The sequence below is a fragment of the Octodon degus genome, unplaced genomic scaffold (assembly GCF_000260255.1).
Source record: "Octodon degus isolate 3935 unplaced genomic scaffold, OctDeg1.0 scaffold00254, whole genome shotgun sequence".
Taxonomy (NCBI): Eukaryota; Metazoa; Chordata; class Mammalia; order Rodentia; family Octodontidae; genus Octodon; species Octodon degus.
Window position 1 is genome coordinate 2,334,087 of NW_004524830.1, and position 17,980 is coordinate 2,352,066.

The 17,980-nt window shown below is 43.9% G+C and overlaps 2 protein-coding genes and 2 pseudogenes across 4 annotated transcripts in view; 3 read left to right on the forward strand and 1 right to left on the reverse strand.

Moving 5' to 3' along the window:
- Window positions 1-1,989, reverse strand: part of Xpc (XPC complex subunit, DNA damage recognition and repair factor) — a 37,080-nt gene extending 35,091 nt beyond the window's left edge. The window contains exon 1 of one of the 3 annotated variants that reach the window (XM_012512655.2): window positions 1,831-1,986. In XM_012512655.2, coding sequence (XP_012368109.1) covers window positions 1,831-1,900 — 70 coding nt within the window. In that variant the 5' untranslated portion in view covers window positions 1,901-1,986. Of the gene's footprint in view, window positions 1-1,830 lie in introns of all 3 variants that reach the window. The other 2 variants (XM_023706368.1, XM_023706369.1) reach the window with 2 other exon arrangements.
- Window positions 1,990-2,072: 83 nt separating this feature from the next.
- Window positions 2,073-11,451, forward strand: Lsm3 (LSM3 homolog, U6 small nuclear RNA and mRNA degradation associated). The gene is made up of 4 exons (XM_004646109.2): window positions 2,073-2,198; window positions 3,387-3,497; window positions 6,023-6,118; window positions 11,221-11,451. Exons 1-4 carry the CDS (start codon window positions 2,178-2,180, stop codon window positions 11,299-11,301), a joined length of 309 nt encoding a protein of 102 aa, XP_004646166.1. The 5' UTR covers window positions 2,073-2,177; the 3' UTR covers window positions 11,302-11,451.
- Window positions 11,452-12,095: 644 nt separating this feature from the next.
- Window positions 12,096-17,980, forward strand: part of LOC101580731 — a 23,322-nt pseudogene continuing 17,437 nt past the window's right edge.
- Window positions 15,089-15,182, forward strand: LOC111813999 (annotated as a pseudogene).

A 17,980-nucleotide genomic window follows, 5' to 3' on the forward strand; every position in this document is an offset into this window, starting at 1 on the left:
TGCAATGGACCTTGTAGAGGTTTAGACCCCACCTTATAAAAAACTGAACAGCCACTCTACAGAGGAGGCTTGCAAAGGCTATAAACTACTTGTTCAAAGTAACTAGCCAAGTGCACATAGATACTAAATGATAGAGCAACACAAAGCTGTGCCCATGGGAAGTACTGGACTAGGTAAAATGTTACCATGGTAGGAAGCATTTCCACCAGCTTAAAACCTTTAATTTTTGAACTGCCTATCTACAACCCAATCCAAGTGGAATAGCAACTCCCTTTAACAAACAGCCTCTTGTGAAATACCAGTAGTATCCACCTTAAAGGTACATATTAAGTTCAGCATTTCCAGAGGGCATTTCTCAATCTTTTGTGTCAAATTTGACTACTTTTTTGAAAGGTACAAGGTCTTTTCCTATACCTTCTCCTATGATACTGAACATGCTCTAACTTGGACATTTAAATGCAAGTGTATGTCAACAGTACTCTTAAGTGCCTCCAAAATCTCTCTACCTGTGGTGTAACCTAGCCAGTGTACATCATATAACAGATATTTTTAAGTTAACCAAAAGAATAAATAAAATTCATACTAAGTGTGTGGTATATCACCTACGTTTAGGAATTACAATCATCTGATGATTTCTAAATGAGCAATGAATTTACATTCAGCACAAAAATCACACTCTAATGTCATTGGGGCATCTCCAAGTTATCAAGTCGTTTACTCAGTCATTTCAGAGGATCCAGACAGCCCTTCTTTACAACCTGAATTTTTTACATTTAAGACATTTATTAAGTCTATGCAGGAAGCAAGGGGAAGAACAATATGCAATACAGGAAAACAAAAGTCACGCTCTTTTCAAGTTTAACCTCTAGCCCAGCAACAAAAAAGTAACAGGATCATTAGAGACTGAGAATCTGGGGGAGCACTAATGTGTGAGTGAAGTCCTGGAAGTCAGGACACTCACAGAGGTGACTTGAGGCCTGAAGTAACACAAGAAATGAGCCTCAGCAAAAACCATAGAAGAGCAAAAGGAACGTGGAGAAAGGCTTCAAGTGAAAAATTAGGCGACAGATTTAAGGGCCAGGAAGAAGGCCAATGGGAGCAAAGAAAAGCAGTAACAGACCAGCGGTGGCAGGATCCAAACATGTGAGAACATGCAGGGGCATGTCGCTTTGCTCCGGAAGCTGGGCTTATGCTTGGAGAAACGGGGCAGTTTCGAGTAGAACTATGCCTTTTAAAGGCTTCACTTGGGCTGCTGGGTAAAGAATATTTTGCAGACGGAAGCGGGAAAGATAGGTGCTGAAGGGTGGACAAAGTTTGTGGCTGCAGAAATGCCGCTCTGGTCCAGTCTTCGGGCTGGACTTGCTGGCGAGCATGAAGTGTGCCCTACTGAAAGGGACGTTTGCTTTCAGCGGTGGGTGAGATGGTGAAAGAGGAAACAGGTCTTGTCTGCGTGGGTTTGTTTGTTTATACCGAGAATCAAACTCAGAACTTCGGGCTTGCCAGGAAGGCGCTGTGCCCCTGAGCTATATCACCAGCCCCTTATCCGCGAAGGATCAACGACTGCGCGGCCCAGGAGACAATAGGAAGCCCGCCCACCACCGCCGGGGAAGCCTGTGCTTGAGGATGGGTTGGAGGGAGGCGGCAGGGCGACCGCAACGCCACTTCCACCAGACCGTCTAGACCCGGGGGACCCGGCGAAGTTCGCGCGTGGAACCCACGCCAAGTAACCTGGGGTCCCTTGTTCCCCCGTGCCACCCACTCCGACCCGGACCCCCATTTCCCCTCTGTGATCAGGCTCCCGCCCCCTCCGTGACGACTTCTCGCTCTCACCCGCTTCCTCTTGCTGGGCAATGCTAGTATTCCCCACCTTCCGGCTGCCCACCGCGCGCTTCCGAGACATGCCGCCGGGCAATGTTGACCGCGGGCGACGTCCTCCAGAATGCAACGGTCCAGTCAGCCGACGCGCCCGTCTGGGCGGAGACAAGCCAGGTCACTCCCTTTCCCTTGATAAGGCCTCGCCCTCACCCAAAGGGCCAATATAAATAAACTACGGAAAGGAAACAGGACAAAACATCAAAACAACTCTTTCTACTTCCGGTGCCTCAGGCCTCCGGTTTCCGGAGAGTGGAGTCTTGTACGTTCTCGCGAGAAGCGGGAAAGGGCGCAGGGTTTGAAAGATGGCGGACGACGTGGACCAGGTGAGTGGGTCTTGAGCTCGCTCTGCAGCAGCCTCTCCAGTTCCCGCCATTCCTTCCTCCCCAGTACTTCGCGGAGGTCGCTTGCTGTACCGCCCTCTCTTGCCCTGCCATGTCCCAGGTGCCGCGAGCCTTGCTCTGCAGCCGATACCAGTCCCGAGCCTCGCGCTTCAGCGACTCTCAGTCTGGCCTGCTGATGGGGATGCACTGGAGCGACTAACTGAGCCGAGTGCCGGAGAGCTTGAGGGCGGGGTCTTGTTGCCTCTTTGTCCTTGTAAACCGCTAGTTGGTTACCTGCTCCTTAAAAGATTCCTGTTGAACTGAGGCGGAGGAGGCATCCACTGAGGTCAGGATTTTCTTTCTCTCATCTAACTTTTTGAAGTTGTAGAGCCTGTTACCTTCAGCCGTCTTCCTCTATTGGTCCTATTAGCCTCACTGAAGAAGCTTTTGAATAATCTTACCATCCCTTATGGCGGCAGCTGTCCCTTACATACCGGTGACCAACAGTCATCGTGGCCCTGGCCTCTGAAACCTGTTCCCAATAGTTCATTTCTAATAATGGGAACCATTTATAAAGATTTTCTGTTTATAGTGTTATTTAATCCTCTCCAGAACCCTGAAGGAGGAATATGCTTTTCTCTTTTGGAATCTGAGAACTAGCGATACCACGATTTTTAATGCCAGTTCCAAAGCACTAGGTCAGAAATATATTCATCTCATTGGCCTATCAGCACCCTAAACTCAACCCGCCATGTGCTGAATTCATAGTCTTCCTTTACATCATCACCTCTGTTTAGCATTCTGATGTGGATGTGATAGGTATTACGTGAATAATTTTCAAACAGGTAAATGATATTTGAGATGTGACTGACATCCCAAAGCTTTGCTTTCTGTACCTTGAATTTCAGTCCTACAGTTTGGATTTTGAGGGACGAAAGTACAATGGTGATGATTTTGCTATGCAACTCCTTCCTGTGGATGTAGATTTTAGCAATTATTCATATAGTGTGTTCTGTACAAGAGGGATTGTTCAGAAGCTTCATAAATATCAGGTACACCCCACAACAGCATTGAGTAGATAATATTGTTTTCCCCATTTTACAAAGTAGAAGACTGAGAGCCCAAACAACATGCCCTTCATCACACAGCCTAACTGTCCTGCTACATTATCAAGCCTGTTTATTTTATCAGCAACAAACCACCAACACCGTAGAGGAGCCGCTGGATCTCATCAGACTCAGCCTGGATGAGCGGATCTATGTGAAAATGAGGAACGACCGAGAGCTTCGAGGCAGATTACATGTAAGGGAATATGTAAAATTAACTTGAAATCAGAGCGTTTTCTTGTTGTTCTTGCCTGTCCTCCTTTGAAATGCAAAAGCTACCCAGTAGAAGAATATTTTAAATTATGGTAGAGAGGGAGATAGAAAGTCACTTATATTTCTTTAAGCCAAATACTAGTAAATTTTATTCATACTTTTAACAGTTTTTCTACCAATAGACATAGTTATTATACAGAACATTTTTATTTCCTTAATTTTCCCGTTATGTTTATTTGTAATTGTACTTGTTTTTTATTCATTCTTAAGTGCATTTTAGATCCTATTGCATGCATAAATTTCTTGTGAAAAAATTAAACAACACAGGACTAGATAGAGTAAAAGAAAATCCCATTTCCTCTATTGATAGCCACTGCTAAAAATCATATGTTCTTTATATTTACACATACGTGTGCATCTGTGCTAGGTCCATATATTTGCACTATGTACACCAGCTCTTTAAAAATAGAATCTTTGCCTCACATATTTTTTGGCACCTTTTTTGCTTAATCTTTCATGGAAATCATTGGTTATAAGTGCATATATGTGTCCTTCATTTATGTTGGGAAGACACTGGGCAGCAGTTAGCGTAGTGACAACATAGGACTCTTATCTGATAGCAGTATTTGGCTAATAATACTGCAGCAGGACTTTACACATGTCTTTGTGCATATCTGCAGTTAATTTCTGTAGAATCAGTCCCTTGAAATGGCCCCATTTGTTCATAGGAGTATACTGAAGGTTTTGTTTCTTGTGGATGACTTGCTACTTGTCAGTATACTCTAAATTTGTTAAAACAGCTGTAAGTGTTTTCCAGGTGCTAGTGTACTGAATGTTTTATATGTGCAGTTGCTTGATCTTTATAACAACCCTAATAAGATAGCTTCTGCTATTTATTTCTGCCTTGCAGTTGAAAGAGTTCAGACTCAGAATGTGAAGTTACTTGTTCAAAATGACTTAGCCAGGGGCTGCGAATACAGCTCAATGGCACAGTGCCTGTCTGACAAATGCAAGGTCCTGAGTTTGAGTCCCAGTACCAAAACTACAACCAAAACACCACAAGAACTTAGCCAGTACAAAAGAGCTAGATTATAAACTCAAGCAGAGTGACTTGAGCTCCATTCTTAAGCACACTACGGTTCCACTTGCCATGAAACCTATGAAGTACCTCTGGTGTCCTGAGGGCAATAGGAGCCAAGGGAGACAGTAACCTTTATTTACAGTGAGCCTTAAAGAAGGAAACCGAAGACCTCCAAGAAGTAGAATGATGTCAGCACTGGGGAGAAAATAGAATCAAGTGTAATTGCATAATTCTGTGGCACTTTGAGAGACACCCTACAAAGGACACTTTTAGGATTTTTTCCAGTCTGTAGACCCATGGTATTTATAGTAAATGCCTCAAGTTTCCATTGTTTTTGCTCCTCAGCTATACATTTTGCTTGTTCATGTGCCTGCCTAGCAGTTTCCCACTTTCCTACTTGATCTTGATGTAAGTAGGCACACCATTTAATGCTTTTTTTTTTAATTTTTAAAATTTCATTTATTATATTTTTGTTTTTCCATATAGTTCTAGATCACTGCTTATAGCTTACACAAACTTTATGAACATTTAAAAATATTTTGCTGAAGCATAGAACACTTGACAAAGTGTATACATAGTTTATAGCTTAATATTTTATCATAACCCAATATTTTTATGCTATAATCCTATTCATGATATAAAACCATTTAATGCTTTGTTAGAAATAAATTGTAACAAGTCCCTAGGACAGTGATGGCAAACCTTTTAGAGCTTTCAGTGATGGCTTTCACACGTGCCATAGGTTCCCCACCACTTTCCTAAGTTTACCTACTAATAAATGCAAGAGCTTTGGAAGAGGCATTGAATATCTTCATGTCAGCATTGACTGAACCCGCATGTGCCAGGCACGTTTAAGTTCTGAATGGATTATAAATGGGAAGGTGTTGTATTACTACTTTACCTTTGTGGTCTACAGCTCCATCATCTTAGCAGTGAAAGGATTCTTAACTCATTTACTGTTGAAGAAGTGTTCTGATTTCTGTTTTTGTGTATGCTTTCTATAATTTAATATTATAAGTGTTGTGATCAACTTGGATAACAAGTAAAATGGGTACTTAAAAAGTAATTTCTAGTTACTTTGAGTATATTCTTTTTTTTTTTTTTTTTTTTGTGGAACCGGGGATTGAACTCAGGCCCTTGCACTTGCCAGGCAAGTGCTTATTCCACTGAACTATCTCCCTGGTCCCCTGTATATTCATTTTTGACCATAGAAACAGTTTTAATTTTTATGAGGTCAATTACATTATCATTGGAAATGATTTGTGAAGAAAAAATAGACAAACACAACAGGATGGATTTTTTTATCTGCCTGTAAAGTTTGTGGTCTAAGTATTAAAATTACTGCTATAGTGGAGCCATTTGCATGTTGTAAGCCTCTTTGTTATTCCTTAATGACATCTTGTGATTCCTCACCCTCCCCTCTTCAGGCTTATGATCAGCATTTAAACATGATATTGGGAGATGTGGAAGAAACTGTGACCACTATAGAAATTGATGAAGAGACATATGAGGAGATATACAAAGTAAGTCATGCAGTTCTGCTTATCATTTTGAACATGTCAGTTCTCGTAATGCAGCACCTTAACACATACTTACAGAAAGCCTGTGATGTTTTGGTACCTACTTATAGACTTGATAGAGTCTGGAAGCTATCTCCAAAGCTGTTAAGAGAAGAGCAAGGCTTTGGAGTCAGCCATACCTGGCTTCTAGTACTGGCTTGGCCACTTCATATCTTGACTCCCTTGGGCAAGAAATTAATTTTTTAGAGTTCTTGAGAGGCTGCCAGTTAATGAATAGTTTCCATATGCAGTAAGATCTGTATCTAACGAATATATAGAATAATACTCTTCTATATCATAGAAGTTTGCTTATCAATAATTACTGTGTAAGAAACTAAAATATTAGAATTACTAATGTAAAAATAGAAACCTATCATCATTTTAATTATCTTTTATTTGTATCTTTTTTTGGGTGGGGTATATTAGATATTCTACCCCTGGCCTCACATATACTAGTCAACCACTCTACTGCTGAGCTACATCCTTGGGCCTTTCTTTTATATTTTTAGATAGGATGTCATTAAACAGTTTAGGCTAGTCTTACACTAGTAACCCTTTTGTGTCAGTCTCCTGAGTAGCTGGGATTACAGGAAAGTCACAGAACCCACTTTAACTATGTTTTCTAATACAAAAAAATTAGTAAAAAGCATGTGTTACATTTTTGCAAATCTAGGGGGCCTGGCCCTAGCTCAGTCCTTTAAGTGGCTACTTCCACAAAGCTGTCAGCCTCAGGTTCCTGGAGTTCGAACCTCACAACTCTCCTGCTGGCCAAAAGTGCCCTGAAGGCATTCGAGGAAGAAAAAAAAAAAAAAACCCTTATTACATTTTTGCAAATCTTTATATTGCCTGGCTTAATTGATGATGACTAGATTTGCATTCTTGAAAATCTGACTGTGTACAGATAGGCAGATGGAAAAGAAGGGCTATATTTTGCAGATACTGCTGTTGATGTTATACCCAATCTCAGCAAATTGTAGTTTGTACTACAGAGTTTGTTGCAGTGTGGTGTCCAGCACCACAACACTGACCTTTATTTGTTCTTAAAAATGTACTGATCTGCTTTGTACTTTGCATGGATTTTGGATAAGCTATTTGGTAAAATAAAGCACTGGTCATTTGGAAATTAGTACTTCACTGGGTTGTGTACATCTTCCAGACTGTGAAGCATTTCACTGGTCAGTGAAATGAAATTTTAACAGTCATCGTAGTTAGTCACCACTGGTCTCATCAGAGAAGCCTTTACATTATGAAACTAGTCTCTTGCTCCACTGGCCCCCAGAGGTTAAAAATACGGGTTTTGTGTAGTTTGGGGCTTACAAAGGGAAACAACATAAGACATATTATTATTCATGAGATTATTTTGTAATAATCATCCAGAGAGTTATATGCAAAAAGTGTAGGAAATCTGTCCACACACTGAATATCAAAGAATCCAGCTTGAAGGCCTAGATCCCATGACAATGTCTGCATGAGTCCAGCTGAAGACCTAGAGCCCATAACATTGTCTCTCAAGAGTCTTAACTGGAGGCCAAGAGCCCATGACAGTGTCTCATGCAGGCCTGTTTCATAGATCTGTGCTGGGAAGACCTAAATAAAGGTCAGTGATGGAAGCTAGAAAGTATGTGCCAGTGGGATGAAGGATCTGTGTTAGTGGACTGAGGGATCTGAACTGGAGCCAGGAAGCAACACTCAGACCAGAGCTGCCCCCAAAAGTAGCATAGCCTTCCTCAGTGACAGCCAGGTCCCAAGCTTCTCTGACAAAGAGAACAGCCAAGTTCATCAGGAAAGCCAATATGACAATCTCCAGGAAAACCAATGGCCCCAAGAGAACCAGCAGCTCCCCAACAGCTTCTCTTCTCCAGTTCTGCCTGCTATGCTGCTGGCAACAATCCTCAAGTGGGCCCTCTCTGGTTCAGTTCAGCTGGGTGTTAAAAGTTGACCACCAGTTATCAGTCCACCACAGGTTTTGATCTGCAGGATGACCCGGATTCAGATCTTGACTCTGTCATCACCTGCACAGTTAGACCAGGTTACCCTACCTGCGTCTTATAAGATGGGGGGCCATGGTAGCGTCCACTTCCGTGACTGTCATTGACTTGAGAAGTTGTGATGTGCTAATAGTTACATGTTCAGAGCAAGTTTCTGCTGGTTTCTTCCAGCAGAAGCCAGCTTAGCTCTCCATGTGGCCGTCCTCCTCTGCCCCCTCCTGATTCATTCACCAACGTTCTTTCATGTGTGAGCATTTGGCCTTTTTCCCTTCACCTAGATTATTTTCCATTAGAGGTGTTATGTAGTAACCTGTTTTTATGGAGTTGTTTTATACTTCACATATTTTTAAAGGTGAAAATAGTTACAATATTCCAATTGTAACATGTGGTTTCTTACATTTTAGCATCTCTCCCATCTGGTTGTTTCTTATAGCTGAGATAATCTGAAAAAATAGTGTCAGTTTAACTGACAGCATTTTTCCTCCCATGGTTCAGCCAAGCCTACAGATGGCTATAATATGACGAAATATGGAGCCCATAGTTTTACATCCTGCTTTTTTCATGTAATATTACCAGTATGAGAATTTCACAGAAATACTCTTCATAAACATTTGGTTGTTCTCATGCTTATTTCCACTGTGACAAAACGATTCCAGCTGCTTTGAGGTCTGCCCTGGTAACTGCTGGGCCACTCACCTGCTTAGCAGCTTCACCCCAAGACTGTGCACACACAGGTGTGGAGCAGCAGGCAGACATAATCCCAGGTTATCCCTGACTTCCTATTTTGCCCAGCTGCTGCCTCCTTTGGTCTTGCACACTGCAGTCTGGTGCCTGGGCCTCTCTTGCTTCAACAGTTGCAATTGCAGAAGAGTAAGCAGAGTTTTCTAACTAATGAGATGTTTTCTGCACTGCCTTTTGTTCCATAAAGTGTTAAAAGTAAAGGGCTGGGAAATTAGTTCAGTGGTCTGAGCACCTGCCTGGCAAGCTCAAGGTCCTGGGTTTGATCCCCAGTATCTCATGCCGTGCTGGCCCCAGGTGCATAGCTGGCCACCGAAACCAGGCATGGTGGCACGCACCTGTAATCCCAGCACTGGGGAGCCTGAGACAGGAGGATCACTATGAGTCCAAGCTGCGTAGTGAGACCCTGTACCAAATAAATACATAAGAGGTTTTTTAAAACGTTAAAAATCATTAAATGGTAGGAAACACTTTCCTCGTTTTGTCTATGAAGGAACAGCTCTCTCCTGTGGAACATATAGTGTCACACCACTTTCTGTTATGCCTCTGTTCTAGTGTGAGCAGCTTGTCTGGCAGACTGTCCCATGCTCATGGTGGATTCTCCTAGTATGTCCATGTAAATACAGATGAAAAGCACAGGCAGCACTTCCACAGGAAGCATGGGAGCACAGCACCTCATCCTCCTGTACGAGTGTTCTCAGCCCAAGATGAGAAACCAGACTGTAGGGCTTCTCACTTACCCTGTCACTAAATGTTTTGCTCTTTCCCCTACTGAAGTAGTTAATGAACATGAACATTACCAAATCGGAAGGGGACTCACAGAGCAAAGGTACCCTGCATGTTTTCCCATTGCTTACATAACTAACTTGCATAACTGTAATGCAGTTGCCTACTGATTTGCTATGGACAGGCAGGCAGCCTCACTCTTGGCTCTCTCCACACCTGGAGGTATTTTTTAATTGGCCAAAAGTTGGATTATTTGGCACCCATAGATTTTTTTCAACCATTCATCACATTTACCACTCTTCTTCCAAAGTCTGGCTCACCACAGGAGGCATCTTTGTGCTTGAGCATCATGGCCCCCAGCTTGAAGGACAATCCTTTGCTCTGCAGACCTCTCTGCCTGAGGGAAGTAGGCTGAGGAAACTGCTCCAGATGTCTCTCTGGTCTCATAGTCCACCCTCAGATTAGTGTTGATGCCTGCTTGGGGTGGAAGTCTTGAGTGGAAAGACAGTAGCCAGCTCTTAACTGCCTCGGGGCATAATTTTTATAACCAAAGTTCAGCAGTGCTCTTTTAAAAATACTTGGCCTTCTGTATGTTGAGTCTCAAGTACAACTGGTTTTTCTAACCATGTGAATCCTATTTATTTTCATGTCTGCCTAAAAACCAACTACCCAGGGCTGGCCAGATAGCTCTGTGGACTAAAGTGCCTGCTTAGGCAGGCTCAGGGACCAGGGTTTGATCCCTAGCATACCATACAGGCCCTGCCCCTGGGGCACTCTGAGATGGCAGCTGAGACTGGGTTTGGTGGTGCACACCCGTAATCCCAGTGCTTGGGAGACTGAAAACAGGAGAATCACTAGGAGTCCAATCTTTGTAGTGAGACCCTGTAGACCCTATACTAAATACATTAAAAAAAAAAACAAAACAGCTACCTAGTTATAGCCTGAGCTCTGTCTTTCTTGAACTTCCCCGCTGAGTGCACGAGACCAATAGTAGCCCCTATTAACAGTTTACATTTTCCCGCCTATTCTCCACAGCCTCTGGGTTCCAGAGCTCCTAGGCTACTTTCCAAATTCTGCCTCATGTTTGGCTGAGACACAGTGACAAATTTACATGTTTCCTGACTAGTGGCTCCCCATCTGTACCTGGAGTGTGTCACAGGGCTGAATGCCACATTACATTTTGAGTGGGGTTTGAGATCAGCACTACAGCCTCTTGCATATGACTCTGGCATGGTTGTGCTGTCCCCCAAGTTCTTGCCATTACTTCCTTCCAGCCAATGCAAGAGAAGGACTACAAATGGGCTATGGTGGTAGGTCTATTGGTCACTCAGCATGCAGTCCTGTTGGCTTCCCATTGGGTAAGATGCAGTCCTACAACTGATCAGGTAAGAAAGCAGCCTAATGGAGAGAGGCTAGGATGGGTAGGGCCCATTTCCCACTGCAGGTGTGAGTGCCAAATTAAAGGAAAAGTAAATGTATTGATTCTGTGTGCAACAAAGTAAAGTTTTTAAATTGAAACTTTTGTACACTGATGAACATGTTTTTAAAATTTGACAAAAAATAAATTACTGTATTTGTGTTAATGTGATTTTCCTTTTTTCCTTTCTTTTTCAGTCAACAAAACGAAATATCCCAATGCTGTTTGTCCGGGGAGACGGTGTTGTGCTAGTTGCCCCTCCACTAAGAGTTGGTTGAAATGGAAATTTTTTCCTGTGTGGCAACATTGGGCTGTTTAACTGCATCAGACATTCAGGGGACAAGGCTGCACACATATTTGATACCAGGGGATGTATTCACCAGTGAAATGCGTTGATTTGCAAAAACCTTGTAACATTTTAAGTTAAGTAGCATTGTTTTTCTTTTAGCTTTCTACTACACATATTCACCAAGGTGCTGAACTTTTTCAGGAGTTGGTTTGCTCTGTCATTCCTGCTAACAGTGTCTAGTGGTTTTTTCTTTAAATTAAACTTGATGTTTCCCTTTTAACACAGTCTTGTCTTGTGAGTTCTTCAAGCTCATGTCTGACATTCACTGTGCGCGTTCATAGGCACTAAGTCCTGCACTGGGTGATGTTCATGTGAGTGCTGTCACCTGTCAGGGAGGAATCGCTGCTGATAAGTAGAGCTGCAAGAGCTGAGGACATTGTGCCCACATGAAGAAGTCATGCCCAAGTGAGAATAGGGCTAAGGGCAAGCAGCATGTCATCCTAAATGTCACCATTCTAACAACACAAGGCACAGTTCAGCTAGTGGACTGCACTAGCTTTACAACTCTGAAGAAATCATTTCCAGGCTGTAGTTGATTGGGAGCCTGAGATAGCAAGCGTGTCTCAGTGCACAGTGAAGCCGGAAGTGGAGCTGTTGTGGCTTCTAACATCAGTCAGCCAGAACCCCATGCTTAAAATAAAAGGGGAAGTGGATGTGGGTTAATAGTGTGTTCACCTCTGACTCCCTTGAGTCAGTGTTTAGAGCTATTGTGAAACATGGGAAATGCAGTTTGTGGATGGCTTGTCTGTACACGTGCTGGCTGTATTTGCTAACCATTACAGTGCTCACATGGCCATGGTGTTTCAGGCCATGTGCTGCAAGAGGGATGCTTTCAGCACCTGTCATGTGAAAAGGGTTTGTTTCCATTGCTTACTGTACCTGTCCCTGCAAGTTAATGGAGAAGAGAGAAACGCGTAGGTGCGCCGATGACAGATTTCCCTTGTGCAAGCAGGCAGGAGAGTCTCCCTTCACTTTCACCCTGCACCTTGCCTTCCCTCAGGTTGCAGCAGCCTGTGCTGTGGAGCAGGTGGCACTCACAGTTCTGGCAGTGGACAGTGGTGTCCCCAGCATCGAGTGCTCTGAGGATGACGATGTGCAGTGGTCACTCTAAGTAATGACACATTGTGTAAACACATCGTGTGTGTATGTAATCCTCACAGTTATACTGTGCAGTGGTATGAGACTGAAGCTTAAAAGGGCTTAAGCTACTGCAAGGACCTGGGGCAGCAGGGCTTGTCCCCTGTCCCCACCTGTGTGGACATGTGCAGGCACACTGAGGAGCCCAGCTGCAGTGAATTACCCAGTGTCCAGGCCCAGGTAGGGCCGACCCTGGCCCTCGCTCTAGCATGCTGAAGCTCCCTCCTGCAGTGCACTTATCTTTCTGTGATCCGTGCTTAATCCAAGTGCATTTCAACCCTATTCTTAGTCATCTTTCTACTTTTTCTCCTGGAACTGATAGCCACAAAGACTTGTTTGTACCCGTATGTTTCTAAACCCCAGGAATTTTACTGCAGCATGGTTGGTTACCTTCACCCACACGTACATACATAAATACAAGAATTTACAAGCATCTGCTCCTCTGGCTGTTAAAGCCACAGAGAATATAAGATCAGCTGCATGTTTGGGATGCAGGTGTGGAGGATGCAGTATGAGCTCAGGAGGTCACCACAAGGCCCTACCATGAGTCCAATGTTGAGGTCACCTCAGCAGGATATTGGCCAAGGCCCTTGGGAGCCACATGTTGGACGTTGAACTTTGGACCTTGGAGGCTTCTCTACTCAGTCCTGGCCTCCTGCTGGGTGGCCTTTCTGGAGCTGGTGACCTGTGGTCTCTGCAGCATGATGTTACACAGCTCAAGGGAGCCTCCTCATGGTCTTTCCTTTGGAAGCTTCACTAGCTCATGCCAGCCCAGACCCTGTCTTGGGCTTCTGAGTTGTCTTTGCCTCCTGCAAATGAGGCTGGGTCAAGAAAAAGGAGCACCATCTTGAGTTGAAGTGTGTCCCAACTGAAGCTTGAGTGTCCTCAACAAACCTAAAATCATTAGCTACATTCAGACAAGTTCACACTTCAAATAGTTTTGAAGGCTTGCTCAAACTAGATAGAGTTATCATCCCTTTGCCATGAGGAGGTGGAAACTGGTTTCTCATGCCCTTTTATTTACTCCTACATAGAGTGCTCAGCTGCTGCCTGGAGCAAGTGTTAGCAGTTGCCAGCTGAGTAAGGCTTACTTGCATAGAAGGTGGAAAATAACTTCCAGGAGTCATCCTGGCAGGATTCTTCTCAGTCTTGTAGCCCTGCTGAGCTCAGTGGACTTTGTCCTTGGGCTGTCCAGATGTTCCCCTAACCTGCTGTGAGGCTGTTCTGCCTAGCTGGCTCCTGTGCCACCTACAGGCTGTTATTCTGGGCACAAGAACAGCTGTGACTGGCCAGGCCTGCATCTGTGCCCACCTTGGGAATGAAGAACTGGCCAGTTTCCTCTGCTGGTGGAGAGGCCTGATTCTCAAGGATGCCAGAGGAAGGGATAACTCTTGGTCTGTTCTAACTTACAGAAAAATAAGTCCCTCTTGTACTTCATGATTAGTAATAAATTTCTTGGAATACACCTCTATCAGTGTGACTTTTAACCTGGTCACAGGCTGGCACAGCATAAGGGCATTGATGGGACAATGGTCACTGGAGTCCCTAAAGATTCTTAGAACCTCTTGGGTCAGTGAGCTGGTGAGCACCAAGCCCACCCACTGTGCTCTGTGTGCACCAGTCCTCAGCTAGGGCATGGGTAGGACTGTGTCCTCATTTGGTGTCAAGCAAGTGATCAGAGACAGCAATAACACTGTGGCCAGTGTTGTGGAGAAGAAAGGGCAGGTGGCACTTTCCAAGAAGGTAGGCTCTGCACTCACAGCTGGATGATCCCCTCACATCTGCACCCCCTGCCATGGTCTCCTCCACTGTGGACATGGAACCGTTGGGAAATAAATGCCTACTGTGGGCACTGAATTGGTTATTAGCTTACATGAAAAACAGAATACCAGGAAATGAAGACAGCAAGGCCAAGCATTTCAAATTCCTTCCAGATACATTGCTCAACTTTAATGAACCAGAGCATGTAGATTCCTGTTTTCTAGGCTGCTTCAGGAGCTTGCTGGGTGTGCACTTTTGTGTACTGATTGCTGCAAAGGAATTCCCTCCCACTTCCCACACAGTGCACCGTGCTGTGAGGATCTAACCGTAAGTGGATAAGGAACCTGGCTGCAGGGTCTTACGGTGTGACCTCTTGCTTGTGCCAATTACCCTCAGTCTCCCCAGGTCATTTTCAGTAGAATGATTTTGAAATAAATTGACTCAATGAGGTGTGGTGGTGCACACCTGTAATCCCAGCATTTAGAAGGCTGAGGCAGGAGGAACATTGTGAGTTCCAGGCCAGCCTGGACTACCTAAGCAAGTTCAAGGCTAGTCTGGACTACATAGTGAGAACTTAACTCAAAAATAAATAACTCATTTAAAACTCACTTATTAAAAAATATTTCTTTTTTATTTTTATTTTATTTTATGTGTGTGTGTGTGTGTGTGTGTGTGGCCAGCTCCGCCCACCAGGGGGCGGGGCTGGCTGGCATGTGGTGCTGGGGGATTGAACCGTGGTCCCTGTGCTTTGCTAAGCTTGTTCTAAGTAGGTGCTTTAGACCACTGAGCCATCTCACCAGCCCCTAAAACTCACTTTTGTACTCACTTTGGCAGGACATATACTAAAATTGGAGTGATACAAAGAAGATTAGCATGGATGACATGCAAATTCGTGAAGCATTCCATATTTTTTTAAATAATTATTTTTATTTTTATTTAGGACGGTGTGCAGGGCCTCACTGCATAGATGGGACTCATAGTGATCCTCCTGTTTACAGCCTCCCAAGTGCTGTAATTACAGGCGTGCACCATCACATACCCAGTCTCTTATCAATGGTTCAGCATACCTGGGGGCAAGGCCAGCAAGGCAAGCCAGGGGATCGAACTCCCAGCCCCTGCATCTGCCTAACAGGCACTTTAATCTGTTGAGCTATTTGGCTGGCCCTTTAAATAAAATTTTTTAAGAAAAACTCACAGGCCGGGGGTATAGCTCAGTGGCATAAATACCTGCCTGGCAAGCAAAACACAAGGTCACAAGTTTGATCTCCAGTAGCAAAAATAATAAAATAATAAATTTTTAAAACTCACTTTCAAGTAGCCCCTGTGTTCAGCAACCTATCTGTCATGGAGAGAGGTCTGAGGGATGGGAAGGGTGAGGTGCTGGCAAAGGGTATGCTGCATCCCATGGCAATAGGCTGGCAGGGGGCAGTCACCCAGGAGACTAAACAAATCAGTGAGGCCAGTCTTGTAAGTCAGAGGTTGGCAAGGGGCTTACAGGCTGTAGCAGCGGGGCCCAGGGAGGACATGAGGGGTAAGGGATAGGAAATGAGGAGCTCAGGGTCATGACAGGCCAAGACTTAGGCTACTCCAGCTCTTCAAGGCCAGTTGGACTGGGTGGGCTGCTCAAGGCCCCATCCCTGAAGCTGCAGTCCTCCCTTCTGTCTCCTACTCTGATCATACCTCCACCTCACCATCTTTCCCTTGATGAAGGAAGCCATCGTCCATTAGAGCTAACAGCTGCACATGTTCCTGTGGCCAAATAACAACTTCACTGCCTCTGCTGGGCCTGTGGAAAGAGCAGGGCTGGGGTCAGACCTGCTGCTGGGCCCTGTGGTCATACACACTGTGATCTAGGAGAGTCTGGCCTTTCTGGTCTCCCTGTCACAGGAGGAAATGCAGAGAGTTGAGTTCACCCCTAAAAGGCTGTCAGTAATCCAGGAGGAGCACGCTTCAACTTATGTGTATTTATTCCATAAATACCATACATATTGATGAATGATATAATTTAGTAATATATACAATGAATGTGTAATTTTTAAGCCATGTTAAACCATGTTAAACATGTTTATCTAACTGGTTAAACAACAACAACAAAAAGCTTTGGAAATCCTTTACCCTAGCTTTCTGAAATGCAGTGTGTTACTCATCTGTCATTACCCCACTGTGCAACACCACACCAGAGTTCCAGCTCCACTTAATCAAGGTCCCAGCATCAAGCAAACGACACCAGGGGGCACTGTGCTCTTTACTGTCCAACCTCACTTTGGTTTGTAGTCAACTTGCTATTGGGCTTATATGCCCTGTGCTGCCTATTTCCCTAAATCTAGTGTGTGTGCATCCAACTGTACTCTGTCTCCTGCTGCCAGCAGCAGAGGAGAAGAGAAAACAGCATGATCCAGAGGCCCAGAGAGGACGCTGTGGGGTGAAGTGTCCTTCTAAAGATGCCCATCCCAAGATGCTGAATCCAGAGGTTCTTGCTCACTAGAGCACATTGCTGGCTGGGCAGTCATGTCACCACACTGGGCCCTGTGGACACAGTTGCATGGCAGCTCCACAGAACTGTCCTTAGGGTTCAAGATCAGGTTGTCAACACCATTGAGCAGATCCCTTTTCCTGCTGCTGGCATCAGTGTCCTCATTATAGTATCTTTTGCTTGAGCAGTGTGGCTTGACAAAGACCTAGGATTACTGTTCCTGATTGAAAGATCCCTGCTTCTCAGTTCCCAAGATGCAGTCTGTCATAGCCAGCCTCTGTGTTTACTAGGTGAGAATACAGGTTGCATCCAAAGTCCAGCACTACTATTGACAGTAGTAGTACTACTAGCTGGGTATACCAGGGTTGGCCTCTATGGTCCCCAATTTTCTCTTCCTTAAAATGTGGCAGCGGCTATGGGTTGTTCTCTAAAATAGGCCATATACTATCCCATAGAACATGCTTAAGTAAATGCAAATGAATTGGAATTATCCCAAGCATATTATCTAACCATAGTGCAATGAAATTGGAAAATTATTGACAAAAGAAATAGCCAACACTCCATACAAAAATGAAAATTAAATAACACCTTCCTGAACAACCAATAGGTCATGGATGAAATTAAAGAAGAAATTAAACAATATTTACAATCAAATGAAAATGTAGACACAACTTACCAGAACCTGTGAGACACAATGAAAGCAATCTTCAGAGGGAAATTTATAGCAGTGCATTCTCACATCAGGAAAACAGAATGAGCAAAAAATAAACAACCTAATCCTTCATCTGAAGCTTCTAGAAAAAGAGGTGCAAGTCAAGCCCAAAGCTCAAAGAAAGGAGGAAATTATAAAGATTAGAGCAGAAATTAACACACTGGAAACTAAGAAACCAATACAAAAACTTAATGAATCAAAGAGTTGGTTTTTTGAAAGAAAATAAATAAACCCCTAGTCAACCTTATCAAAAAAAGAAAAAAAAATCAAATTGATTCAATGACACATGAAAAGGGTGACATCACTGCAGAGCCTGTGGAAATTCAGGAGATCATTATACCTACTTTGAAAATCTTTATTCTTAGCCAGGTATGGTGGTGCATGTCTATAATCCCAGCACTTGGGAGGCTGAGGCTGGAGGACTGTTGCAAATTCGAGACCAATCTGGGTTACAAAGTGAGTTTAAGGCCAGCCTGAACTGCATAGCAAGACCCTGTCTGGAAAAGACAAAAAAGAAAAAAAAAA